This window comes from Silurus meridionalis, chromosome 25 (assembly GCF_014805685.1).
Source record: "Silurus meridionalis isolate SWU-2019-XX chromosome 25, ASM1480568v1, whole genome shotgun sequence".
Lineage (NCBI taxonomy): Eukaryota > Metazoa > Chordata > Actinopteri > Siluriformes > Siluridae > Silurus > Silurus meridionalis.
This window is the reverse complement of record NC_060908.1, coordinates 7,018,268-7,032,500: the sequence shown is the minus strand read 5'-3', so window position 1 is coordinate 7,032,500 and position 14,233 is coordinate 7,018,268. Positions and strand designations below refer to the sequence as shown.

Genomic DNA, 14,233 nt, shown 5'->3' with positions numbered 1-14,233 from the left:
TAAATCTCCGTAACAATAGCAGTTACTGTAAAGCCACATGTTTATCCACATCCACATATACAGGAACATAATTGGCTTAAAACACTGGTTCCAGGTTTCTAAGTGCAAAATGTTCATTTCTGACAATACACCAGACTGTGAGTCGGGCTAAATTAAGGCATACGAATTTAAATTTAGCTGCGAGTGGGCTGCTCGAGTCGCACATCTCCCACACGGACACCGCGTGGATGCGGATGAAGGCTGCGATTGTGGAGAAAATTGCTGGTAGTCATGGAGATCTCCACATATAGTTTGCAGTTAAAAGTAGACATGGATGTGGAATTCTTTGTTCGTTCGTTTGTTTTTCACGCACTTTCAGAATGGAGTTGTCCTGCCGAGTGTTCTTGGTGTCGTAGCCTTCCAGGATACAGCAGCGTACGGTGGAGCCTGAACCTGCAAACTCCGCCATGTTGAGGTCAGCAAACCCAAGCTGTGCGCAGAAGAGAGAAAGAGAATGCATTAGGTAAACGGAGTAAAACGACGCACCGTGTGAGCTACCCAAATTTATTAACGATGGAGTTTTCCAGGGAGAATTAAAGCTGCCAAGGCAAACAATACACAGCTTTCCCATGAGAGCTTTCCCATGAAGGCGCAACGATCTCTAGAAACCACTGATGGCTTTGATCTCGTCTTCATGCAGCTGCTCTGCACCTCTGCGGACTACAGAAAACGCATTTTAAATCCGAAATCTTGAGAGGGTTTAATTGGAGAGTTTTCAAATTCCGGCCTCTCAATTCCACACCAAAGAGTTACGGGATCTTAGGTTTGGTTCTAAACCAAAAGGTTTATGGGATCTAGGGTTTGGTTTGGAGCCTTCGCTGACCGAGCCTCATAGGAAACTTTTGTAACTGGCAGGCAATAATAGAAGATGTGTACTTTCTTTTAGTGACTAAGGTTGCCCATAGTAGTGGTAAAAAAAAAAAAAAAATAATAATAATGAATAAAAAAAATATATATAATAAAATAATAATAATAAAAAAGATTTGAGACTAAGTGTGGCCACGGTTTGAGTTTACACCTGTAGATGAGGAAACTAATCAGTGAGCTCTGTTTCAGTCCAGCGACGCCAATAAAGAAGAGAAAGATGCCAGCCTCTGGAGGGGTGAGGGACACACCAAGCAGAGGAGAGCTGAAGAGTCTCAGAACGGCACACTGATTAATCTCATCAGCTATAAGTGTAGTGTCCGCCCTCCACTCGTGAACTGCTGCCACAGTAAGCAACTTCTAATGTGTGACTTCTAACGTTGGCACTGTTACAGTGTTAACTTTTTGCATTTGCTAGCATCCTCACTGCTGGAAGTTATATCTGCTGGACACTTTATTGGCCTGAAACGGGTCTGGTTAGTCAATGCGGTTTTTCGGTTAGCAACCGAAGAAATAAAACATGACCTGAAGAGAAGAGTTACTGTAACCTCTCCAGAGCTGCTAATGTTTCTTGTAACAGCACACCCTAAACTCTAGTGTTCTTAGAACCCTGGCAATTTACCAACAATTACAATTACGCATCAAGAAAGCCCGTCAAACATTTGGCCTATTTTTAGTTTAAATGTTAAGGTACGGCCACGAAGCCATTTCCTGAACTCACCTACTCTCACGCAGCTGTTCCCTCGCCAGTCTTTGTCTTTTTTTTTTCCTAGGCCTCAACTTAGTAAGAGTAAAAGGAGCATGTCCTGGTACTGAGAAACAGGAAAGCCCTCTTTCCTAAAGACTTTCCCATGTCGGAATAGTTCTTTGTTTAGAATACTGTAATGAGATGCTCATGCGCTGGAGACTCCTCCAAATGCAAACATCTCCCTTTTTATTCATTTAAAATGTAAGGCTTTTGGTAAAAGCCCTTATCCAGAGCGACTTACAGTTATCTCAGTGAAACAGCGGAGTGAAAAAAATAAAAAATAAAAAGAGGGTTAAGGGCCTTGCTCGAGGGCCCAGCAGCGGCAGCTTGGTGTTGCTTTGAAAACCAAGCAACGTGTTAAATATCCGCCATAGAGTTCTGTGTATAAACCGTTACCATAACAAATATAATCGTAGCACATTTATATAAACCTTCAGCTCTGTACTGCGTTTGAAAATGAATCCACACCTGCTGATCAACCAGAATTAACAGCCGTCTGCTGTGATTTTCGTATTCAGTAAGAGTTTTTCCCTTAATTATAGACGAGTTTGATGCAATTTCATTACATTCGCAGTGTAGCTTGAGGTGTGTTTTAACAGTCGGTTGCCCAACACTGCTTTTACAAGATAGAAACTTGAGAGATTATTTGATATTAAAGCTGTTGCACACAAGATGAGTAACTGACCGCATTTCGCCTGTGAAACAGTTCACAGAAACACAGTATAATGCTCAGTTGAATACGAATCCTGACAGGTTTATTGAGTTGATATTAGATGATGAAGAGCTTAATGATAAAAAAAATATATTTTATATATATATATATATATATATATATATATATATATATATATATATATATATATATATATATATATATATGTATGTACTACTTTGGACACTATTTCATTTACTTTAATTTTTTATTTTTTTTCGGTTTCCAATAAACAAACAGAAGCCATGTTCTTAGTGTGCGGCGTCATTTTGCTGGGTTTCAATACTCCGGCTCTGAAACTTCCTAACGCATTTCCTACTTTTCTAACGCCGTCTGTTCCGCTCAAGAATTCTCGGTTTGAATTCGCCATGTGCGCGCGCACAGGAAGGAGGAGGAGGACGCTGGCTGAAGTTATGCAACTAACAGCACTTGAAAAACGGCAAGGTCGTCAGTCTATCTCTCTCTGGGGTGATAACGGCTTCTGCCAACACACTCGCTCGTGTACAAAATGTTCTCAAACTGTATTATCGTTTCATCTCGGTTACAGACACATGACTTCACTAACAGTCCTGACTGACCCATCTGCCTCCTGCCGATTTCCAGCGAAGACAAGAGTACGGCACCGTATCTGACACAAGAATCAAACTGGGGCCTTTAAAAATGCTCCCCTTTTTTTCTGCTCTCTGGGAAAGTACTTTAAGACAATTCTGAGATTTGGGAATATCAAGCAATCAAGCATAAACAATCAGCAATTTTCAATTGTTTACACATACAGTTTAAAACTGCTGACAAAGGGAATTAGAAGAAGTAAAAGAATTTCCTCTCCATTCCTGTTTTTCTTTAATGATTTTGCTCGGATGCTCAATCATTCTTCAGAATATAAGCTCCGATTGAATGCAGCATAACAAGTGCACTTTATTTATATCGGAAAACCGAAAGCCTCCTCTCCTGTTTTACCGCACAGCCTAAGAGATCTAAGCTGGTTTGTTGACTGTAGCTGGGAAAAGACCACGTGTAGTTCCTGCACCTCTTATAGTACTTCCTGATAAGAAGCTTTGACAGAAAGCAGCTTAAAGTCTGCAGAAGAGACTTGGACAGAAGGTCAGACAGGTGGTTCAGTTCACTGTGTGTGTATGTGTCGGTGTGTGTCCTTTACAGTCTGCCTGTTCACTGCGCCATTTTGTATCGAGTTCGAAACACGTCAAACATATCGCTCGATTCTTCTCTCAATAATTACAGTGGATTTTTCAATAAACACTGCCTTTTTCTGGCTTACGAACCAGCATATTTGTGAACACCGACTACTACTAGTGAACATTCGTAGGAAGTGGATCTTTGTGAATTAAATTTAAAATAAAGTATGGCGAATGAGGCCGTCTATTGTAGAAAAACAAGTGCACTTCTTCGGTGGATGTTCTTTAAATTGGTGGTGTTTCATCGGGACACTGCAAAAATTGTCCTGAATTTTTACAATTCTTGCAGTCATCCTGGCTCCTACTGCCATCCTGAAAATCACTCTGCTACTGGATGGTCCCTAAAGAGCACCATGAGATTTCTGTGGATGGTTCCACAGAAAAAAACATAATGCTGGCTGTGGATGCTCTTCCATGGATAATTTTCCAACTGCAGCTGCTAAAAACTCAATTCTCAATCACTGACCAGTAATGACTTGACTTCTACAGGACTATATAGTAATCCAGTTATAGAAGAGAAAATATTCATAATTGCACTGGCACTGCACTGCACGTTATCCACATGAAGATGGGTTCATGTTTAAGTCTGGTTCTAATCAAGGTTTCTTCTTCAGCTCATCTCAGGTTTTTTTTTCATGTCACCATCACCCTGCGTTTGCTAATTGGGGATAGATATATATATATATATATATATATATATATATATATATATATATATTTTTTTTTTTTTTTTTTTTTTTGAAATTTCTGGAACCACCACTATAATATATTACATTACATTATATTATATTACTATAAGGCTGTCAAGCTGAAACTGAATCCGCGACACTGCACTAAAAAAACAAATTTCCTAAGTGTATCTGTACCCCTTTATATAATAACAACCACCAAAACAAAATACAATGTTTGCACTATAGCCCCTATACAATACACAAAGATATAATCAGTTCAGCATGTACATTCTCTCTGATGCAAGCTCCTTCCTCTTGACATCCGTTTTCAGGGGCTTCCTGACGCCCAGACAGGATTCATGAGGATGTGTGTTTGGGCCTCGGACGCTTCCTATACGCTTAAAGCATCGCACTTCCCATGAAACCCTAAGGGCCTCCAGTCAGTTGAGCAGAAACATAAAGATAAAGCACAGAGAAGTGTTTTTGAGCATTATCAGCATTTTAAAAAGCAGCAGGAACTGAGACACACGCTTGTTGGGCCTTGTTTCCGCCTTTCGTGTCTCGGTCAGCCAGCCAGGGTCCAAAAGGTTTGCCCTTTCCCCCCTCATTCTCTGAATCTGCACAGTCAGCAGAATGTTCTGCTGTGTTGCTCTCCTACTGCATCAGCAGATGAGGAAAAAGCCAAAGTACATGGTCACTCATAAAAAAAAAAAAAATCATCCAAACACATCTATCCTTCACCTGCTGAGGTGTTGACGGCAACAACTTAACATACTGTAACGTCCAAGAGTATTTCCGTCTCGAAACAACAGCCAGAGCTCAAGTGGCGTTATAAAAGAACGTAACTCAACACCTGACCAATCTCAGAGGTGGGTGGAGAGTGTGCTATGACGGTGCAATAACCGGATCTATGATTTGACTTAAATTCGAGTAAAAGTTTATGCTACTGGTCTGGGTTTTCCAAGTTACATATAGTATCCAGTGCATCTGGACTCAAAGTTTCTATGCTCAGAAGTATCTCAGTAAAAAGACCTTCAAAGCTATTTGCAGTTCTTTAAAAATATTGCAGGGAAATTATATAGGGTTTTGGGACAAAAATATACATAAGTAGATGCACATGAGAACACCCACAGTAGGAATTCCAAGGAGGAACTTCATTCCGAGCACAAGTTAAGACTTGACACAGACACACAAAAGCATTATGCAGCCCAAATCCCTTAAACGACCTACCAAAACTTTCTCTCTGTCAATGTAGCAACAACCTGGATATTTTATACATCTTTAGACTTTACACAATGGCATTTAGCTTACTCAAGGCACGAGAAACACGCTCCCATTTGGGGAATGTATTGTTCCCGTGAGTGTGTGTGCGTGCACGTTCGTGAATGTTTGTGTGACTATGAAGGTGCAAAAAGGCATTTTAATTGTGATCGCAATGTTTGGTTTTCCTGTTTAATTCAACAAAAGTCACTACGGAGTTGATGAGCGTAGCTAGCAAAGTTAGCAAATCGGCAAACGCGTTTTTATGGTCCGATAAATCACAATGCCTCAATTCATATATCTAACAGTCCGACCAATCATACAATGCACTTCATCTGCATTTCCGGTTTCCGCTTTCTATACATAGAGAGACTGCAGAGGATGGCAAGACCCAAGATCATGAAAGAAAATAGATTGGACCTACAAGAAAACAAAGTAAGAGTAGTGGTGTATTTGTGCTGTGTTTCTTTGCTTATGGGATAAAGTTTTAGGGACAAACATAGAACAAAGTTGAATACATTTTTAGATTCTACTTTTATTTTAAAGATTCGGCTATACAGAATTAAATTTAGAATAGGAAAATGTGTGTATGTTTTTATTCTATTTTATTATATATATCTAAAGAGAGAGAGAGAGAGAGAGAGAGAGAGAGAGAGAGAGAGAGAGAGCAATCTTAGAAAGACAGAACGTCAAGCTCGTACCTTGGAGAAAGACTTTCCGCCCTTCAGCTCCTATACGGGGGGGAGAGAAAAAAATAAGTCAGACAGACGGAGAAGTAAGAGATAGAACACGTTATGTAATCGGTCAGCTGTTGCCATGGTGACAGGTAGTGAGGACACCAAGTTCATGTGTAATGCAAAAGAAACACCAGACTCCTGACACATTACACAGTAACTGCCACATGTTTATACCAGCGAGGAGAAAGCAGTAATGGTGTTTTCGTATTAATCTAAAATAACACTAAGGTACACATATTACATTTAAATTCATTTTAAAGCCTTTGATGTAAAAAAGGGTTTAAGTACCTTTCGCACAGACACTCGACAGACGCAGGGGTCCAGCACCCCTGTCGTAGGATTGGCGCTCATCTTGCACACAAAGGAGAACTTCTTTCGCCAGCGAACACAGTTCTCCTGCACCTCTTGCCTGTAATGGAGAAAAAAAATCATTAGAGGGAGAAAGAGGATGAATATGGATCATCATGATTTTCATCATTTTTTTTTTCAAAAAAAAAAAAAAAAAAAAAAAAAAAAAAAGGCAGCTTTATATTATACATTTAAATAAGAGCAGACAGGGGCATGGTCATGCTGAAACAAGTTTGGGTCTCCTAGTTGAAGTGAAGCATAGCATTTAATTCTACCACACCCAAAGACACTCTATACAATTGTGTGCCTCTAACTTTGTAATAAAGAACCACACGTGGCTGGAAAACTCTGGTATTAAAATACTTTTGTCCATATAGTGTACATGTTCTATTCAATCCTAGCGATTTTGTTAGAAATGACTAGTTTTTCTACAACAGCACAGCTCTATATGTTGTTCAGCTGCAGGGCAAATGCGTTCCCTTCACATTCTAGGAAAACAAAAAAAGAGAGAGACACAAAGGAAGAACAACTGTTCATAACATATCAATATGTATAATGTCAAGAGTTAATTGTGAAAAATGGATCAAATGAACAGTTTGCTATTTAATATGTAATACAGAGTGCACTTTTACTGGGGGGGAGAAAAAAAAAAAAAAACGCATCGCTCATTATTTTCACGTCCTCAAGTGAACATGCATGAAGTCTGACATGCTGAATCTATAAACGTATGACATGAATTCAGAAGCAAATCAAACGGCCTAACAAATCTCTCTTGGTCGAAAAATATAGCATTTTGTAAAGATGCTCAGAGACCGTGATATGAACGTGCGGCTCCAAAGCAACAAAATATGCGTCGGAAGATGGTCTTTAGTGAATAGAGCTTTTAATTCTCCAGATGCACAAAATGTGCACATAATGTAGAGCACTGCTCAAATGACTTTCGGGAAAAGAACACGCTACAGGATCTACAGCGCTCGCTCACTGAGCATCGTACAGCACTCATATTTGAGTTCCACTGTAGACTTGACTATAAAAGGAATAACTGGAATGTGGAAAAGCGTAAACCTGCTAAGAAAAAAAAACAATCAGAAATAAAGATAATTGTAAAAATTAAAGCAATTAAAGGGAAAATACGTCATTAATTAATAATTGAGCATTTAATAAAACGCAATGGGACACGTTTTTAAATATCTTACTAAAGTCCTTAGGTGAAGTTTTAAATACTGTTCCAGTTCTATTTTAACAAATGCAAATGAAATTTGCTATTTGAAGTTACTGCTAATTGTAATCCAATTTACCTGGTGTAACAGATTCAGCAAATAATTCTTAGTAAATAATACTACTCGTGTCTGGCTGGCGGCTTCCTGTTTTGTCGGCATGTCTAACCGCAACTGTCTGCGTGCAGAAGCAGGAAAGTTCTGAAAGCTTTGCACGCGACTATATGTCGCACAGCTTCTCAGATCATCGCGTACCTGTGCGACTGGCACAAAAAACATTTACTAGTCAGATTCAGTGTTGTGGACAATGTGTGTGGGTGAGATTTCGAACTTGTACCCCACACTTAACTTTGACATGGTGGCACGGCACGTCGCGTTGAAGTGTGTCAAGTTGTTAAATACACTGATACCATGCACTGGGGAATCAGACCGTTTCAGCTATATGTAATTCTTTCCCAAACTGTTACCACAAATGTGGAAGCACACAGTTGTATAGGACGACTTTGGATGCAGTAGCCTTTAATGGAACAGGGAGACCCAAACCTGTTCCTGGATGACAACCCCCTGTGCACAGCTCCATGGAGATATGACTTACAGATATGGGTTCTGGTGGAAGAGCTTGAGTGGTCTGCTATAGAGCTCTGAACTCAACCCTATTGAACATGAGATTAATTGAAATGCTGACTGCACCCCAGACCTCCACACTCTACATCAGTACCTGACTCTATTAAAGCCCTGATCTCTGAATGGGCACAAATTCCCACAAGCACACTCTAAAATCAAGTGGAACATCCTCCAAGAAGAGTGGAAGTTAATATGATAGCAAATGGGGACTAAATGTGGAATGAGCTGTTCAAAAAGCACATACAAATCAAATGATGTCCACAAACATTTGTCTATATAGTGTAGATTAGCAAATTGAAAGAAAAAAAAAAAAAATAATAATTCTGGTTGTTGACCCCAAATACAACATATCTCCTAACTGAAATGGCACAATTGCAGCATTCAGAGCACGTAAAAACAGTCCTCCAGTTCAAAAAAAAAAGTTAAGTGCATCTTAAAGCAAATATCTGTCTGAGTACAGGCTTTCAAGGCTCATTAAACAGATGAAAAGGACCTCATCGATTACTCTGATCTTTTATTCCCTTATCCTCTCCATCCTCCTCTCATTGAAGTGCTTTAATGATGAACGGAGGTCAGCATGTTCTTTACTTCCTGTTTCATTCCCACACATCTCTTAGCTCCCACTATCACCATGTGTCTCAGTGTTTGTGCTGTGTTCTCACATTTCCAAATTATCCCTCAATCTTTTTTATTTTAGTGCCATCCTATCTGTAAACCAAAATCGGTAAGATGATTCAGGAACTTACTGGAACTTTCGGTAGAAAAAGCATTTGCAAGTCAAGTGTCCGTGCTGCGTAAATTACTTGAGAAGGCTCATGCAACAGCTTGTCCTCTGTACCGCCTTTGAAAGCCTCAGCCACTCTTCATTCTAATGGGCATCATGCCACGGCATCTGCCTCTGTTATCTGGTAGAATGTCAGACCATCTCAACCAGACAGCACAGCCAACACACCCTGACCAAAGCAGGTCTAAGGCCCACACATAAGCTTGAATCACAATGAGAACCAGACACAGAGCCCAGACCAGATACCTCATTTCAGCTTTTAATAATACACTTTAACCCTGTAAAGCAGTCTGTAAAATAATAAAACAGCACTATGAGTGGTTTGGTTGGCTGGAGGTCTACAGCAACGCAACCACTTTTTAGAAGTGCTGTGAGGAGAAAAGCGTCTCAGAACAACAATGAGGTGTGCGGGCTACAACAGCAAAAAGCCACCTCAGGCTCTCATCCAGTCAGGCAATAACAGAGGTCTGTGGCTTTAGTGGGGACAAACTCATGCAAAAAAATGGTGCTGATTGGGAAAAGACCAGGTGATTTTTTATTTATTTTTTATAGTCAGATGAGTCATTTCAATATTATTTGAAAAACATAAATGCGTGCAATGACACAAAGCCTCATGACCTCTTTGGAGGCAGAAGGGAAATGTATCTAAAATCCTTTCAATAAAAAAATATTTAAAAATGAGATCAAAAGCGTTCCTTTTTTTGTTCATTTTGTCCTACACTATGCAAATGTGTAGGACAAAACGTTTGCATTCAGCTATATTAAGTCATTCGTTTAGCAGAACTTACAGCAGCTGTACCACTTCTCATTGCACTGGTCCCACATATATTAAACTCTCACCCCTGAATTTTGAATTCTTACATTTAGAATTACAATGTTAAACTGCAGGCTAAATGTGTTTTTCTTCCTCATACCTCACATAACCACACGCCAGCAATGACATTTATAAAAAGCTGCTTAGGCACGTGTACAAGGAGCAGGGACCACATTTCAAAATGTGTCAAAAGGACTGGTGATTCCTGAATCTGAGGCTGAATGTTTAATCCATACGCATGTGCTTTACTGCCATCCTAAATAGTGTCTGAGATTAGAATTTGTGTGTCCCAGAGGTACATGGATGGACTTTTTTTTTTTTTTTAGCTAATATGACCCACAACTCAGGAGGATGGGGAGGAGTTTTGTGACAAGCTTCACTGAATTTAGCTGCAAACGTGGTGAAGGGGTGTAATGTCTAAATGAAAAAAGATACTTTTTATTTTTTGGTAGTTACTATAAGTTATAAGCATATTATATAAGTAAGCTACAGTTTTCCCTTCATTACATAACAGGTTGGTGTGTAGGTTTTCTTCACAACATGAAGAGAATCGTTGGCAGAAACACATACCTAATTAGTCGCACTCGCTTTTAAACTTTGACACGTTCAAGCATAGGGCATTGGCCATGGTTTGTTGGGATGCCCCCTAGTGGCTGCAAATACTGCTTATTTCGTTTATTAGGTAGTACAGCCTAAAAGCATCCATTATCTTTGATTACTGATTAGCGAGTGTTAAAATAAAAGCATATCTTTTCCACTCTATGAGCTGCGCTGCATTCTGACTTTCGTCCCTGCTCAATGAAAGTCGATACATATAGTTTACTGAACCTTTAACAAACCTCCGCCTGTGATCTTAAAAACACAAATTCAGTATACACCCCCCAAAGAAAAAGGTTTTCTTCTCTTCCTGTCAGGATGTAGCGGAGACCCACCTGGTTTCTTAATAGCACAGAGCTCGCTGGCACATCTGTAACGAGTAACCAGGTTTACTGATGGCCTCTATAGCGGCGTAACATCAGAACACTGCACTGTTTGATCCTAGCTGTAGGTGGAATCAACACGCTGAGGATGATGGAGGGGGTTCAAGGAAATGAAGCAGAGGTTTGGCAGCGGATTGAAAAAGGATAAGGCGTAGATTTTGTTTTTAAGCAAGTTGATATAAGGGAAATGACTCTGGGAGAGCGATAATAATAATCTGAAATTTTGACTCGAATTTTAGTTCAGGGCCTGTATTTTATGCATGTTTTCCGGTTAAAAAACCTTTGTTGAGCGCTCATTTATTATTTTTTTCCAGATACGGCAGGACTAAAATATTGACCGAATCGCGATTGAAAATCTTACTGTTTTTGCAATATTACTAAGATAGTAAGGTCATTTCCTTTTTAATTGTTCGTTATGTCTCCCTTCTTTGCTTAAATTCTGGAGGTTAATTCATCTGGAGGTTGTTGCCCATGTTGCTTTTCCAAATGATAGTTTTCTCTGTGCACTCTGTCTTCCATCGTACCTCAGAGTCTGCAATAAAAGCGGATAATCACCGCTCTCGACATCATACAAATCATACAATGCTGCAACTCTTTTTCCCCTTAAGTATAGTCTAAAGGCCAACCTGTTTACATACGAGAGTGGCACGAAAGGCAAGAAGCATTTTTATCTGAGCTTCATGCAACCAAACCCCCAAACCTCAATGTGTTTGTTTATTCTTACAAATGTGCAATCGTGAGAATATCGTGCCCTTACGAAACTACACAGATGTAAAAAAAATAAAAAAATAAAAATAAAAAAGGGGGTGAATGAAAGTACATTAGACTGAAACCAACAATAGAGCAAAAGAAAAAAAAAAAAGCATTCTGAGCAAACGAGCAAGTAGCGTTTAGAGTATTTTGTACTGAAATCTGTTCCATGTGTGGGGCTCGGCGGTGTGGAATTCCCTGAGGAGAATCGGACAACACAAACGCGCAGACATAAGTCTCCGAGTTTGAACACGAAACCCAAAATGATTTGAAGGACCATATGCGATATGATTTGAAAATCTACATTGGATTTAAGACACTGAAAACAATAGAATAGTTCCTAACGCATGTCCTAACAAAATCTTTATTTACATATTCGGAAGCTACATTATCGACTGTGCATGGGGCATAAATTGTCTGTATTTCAAAGATAAAACATTGTCAATATCACTTCATCGTTTCATTAAAAATATTTTAAAGCAGACATTTGACAGACTGTCACCTGATATCTTTTAATCCCACACTGTACATTCATGCAATCTCTCAAGAATAGTTGTCAGATGATTACACAATAAAACAATCCCAAGAACCTGGGATCCTACTGGTTTCTGAACGTCGTCCTTGGTCAGACGATAATTACCAACCTTGTGACACCATGACTCAGATCATGCCCTTCTCACATCATGACTAAAAAAGTGTCACATATACAGTATACAGTGGCAATAAAGTCACAGAAGCAACCGCTGGCCTCCTGGAACAAGATCAGATATTTAGATTTGGGCCAGTCAACACATCTACAGTCATAACTAATCATGTTTTGGTACAGTGCAACTGACCTTCAAATAATAAAGCATTAAACTCAAATGCCAAGGACTTTTTATTCTGAGGGCAAAAATCTGTTGGATGTGGAAATGGGTGGATTCATGATTTTTTTCCAGCCTTTGGTACAGATTATTATATTACTACATCAGAATACCATTCTGGACGAGTGCAATATTATTTGGTTTTAAAAGGTATTTTTCTTGTGCGTCTTTGAAAATGTATTTCCTTGTAAATTGGCCATGATGGTGATTTTCTTAAGCCTCCTTTAGAAAAATTGTAGGTAAAATTGAGGGATTTTTGAGGGATTTTTTTTTTTTATATATATACATGAGTCATAGAAGTCACAAAATAAAAAAAATTAAGGCTTCTTGCTGGAATACGGGTTTAACCCCGAACTAAAAAAAGAGCCAGCGTAGTTTCGTTTCTCTGGTGACCTTTTTGATTACTTGGATGCGATGTTCACAATCACGTCATGTTTGCAATTAAATACGATCCACAAGAATCTCATACTCCCTTCTGGTGGTTTTATTGCTGTCTAGATGCAATGCCCACCCGTTCAACAGATTCAGTCTGAATTGGTCTATAGCCATGCATTTAAAGTACAACTCACTCACTCAAATGATTCAGGCAGACCTTCAGAACACGGAAAACTTGATTGTATAGAATGTCTTTGCGTGGTCGGTTTCGCAATTTCCTCTCACCGGAACTGAGCACCTTAAATCTGTCTTTGTATGATGCAGCTTTGCAATTTCTCTTCACTAGAACCAAGAAACCTATACCTGTTCTAGCAAAAAAGTACCAGTGTGCAATAAAAAAAACGTGCTTGATCAAATCATAGAGCAGAAGAACTGCTGCACAAAACCCGGACCACAACACCACTGAAAAATCCATGCTTCAAAACTGAGAAGAAACAATTTATAAATGACCTCTTCCCTGGAGGCTATTATAACAAAAGAAGACTACATTTAGAATCAGATGGTCAAATGTCTACAAACATCTGGTCTACATTTACGGTTTGCATACGTGCTTCTGTGTGGCACATGTGAAAACAAAACACCTCCACGCTGTCACTTGCCTGTTGGCGCACTAAACACACTAAAGCACAGGTCGGAAGGGAGTTCCTCAAGAAAGCACTTCCTCCAGACCAACAGCTGATTTCACAAATAATGATTATGATCACAGCATTAGTCTCAACCAGTGCTCTTCAAACCCACAGATTTAAAACAGTGAGGCTATTAATTATCTAGAAGGCTAGTAATTAGTAAGGAGCTATGGGGTTTGTGTATTTTTTTTTTTCTTCACTTTTATTTTTATAGGTGTCCATCATGGGTCTGTCCACTGTCCCATACTTCATCCTCTATAGATTCTCTTACTCTTTACTTAACATAGTTGTATGCAGTACACAGGGTGATGTGGGCACATGGTGAAATGTTTATGTGGTCTTATTAAAGAAAAGGTAACGGTAGCTTTGTGGGCTTGTAATTGGAAGGCTGGTGGTTTGGGGACACAGTACTGCAGGATAAAGCTTTTTAAAAAAACAACAAAAAAAACCCCGAACCATTCAATCCAAATTTTGCACTTACAACTCATTCCATTTATTTACAATTGGATTAAAAACTATTATAAAAAAAGTTCACCAAATGCCAATAGTGATAAACTGGAAGAAACAA

General features: G+C 39.2%; 1 protein-coding gene across 1 annotated transcript in view; it reads right to left on the bottom strand.

The window, feature by feature from the left end:
• Positions 1–14,233, bottom strand: part of fam102ab (family with sequence similarity 102 member Ab) — a 41,737-nt gene that overhangs the window by 3,414 nt on the left and 24,090 nt on the right. Inside the window, exons 4-6 of the mRNA XM_046839091.1 lie at positions 6,513–6,633; positions 6,189–6,218; positions 353–469 (exon numbers count right to left, since the gene is read on the bottom strand). Coding sequence (XP_046695047.1) covers positions 353–469; positions 6,189–6,218; positions 6,513–6,633 — 268 coding nt within the window. The remainder of the gene's footprint in view (positions 1–352; positions 470–6,188; positions 6,219–6,512; positions 6,634–14,233) is intronic.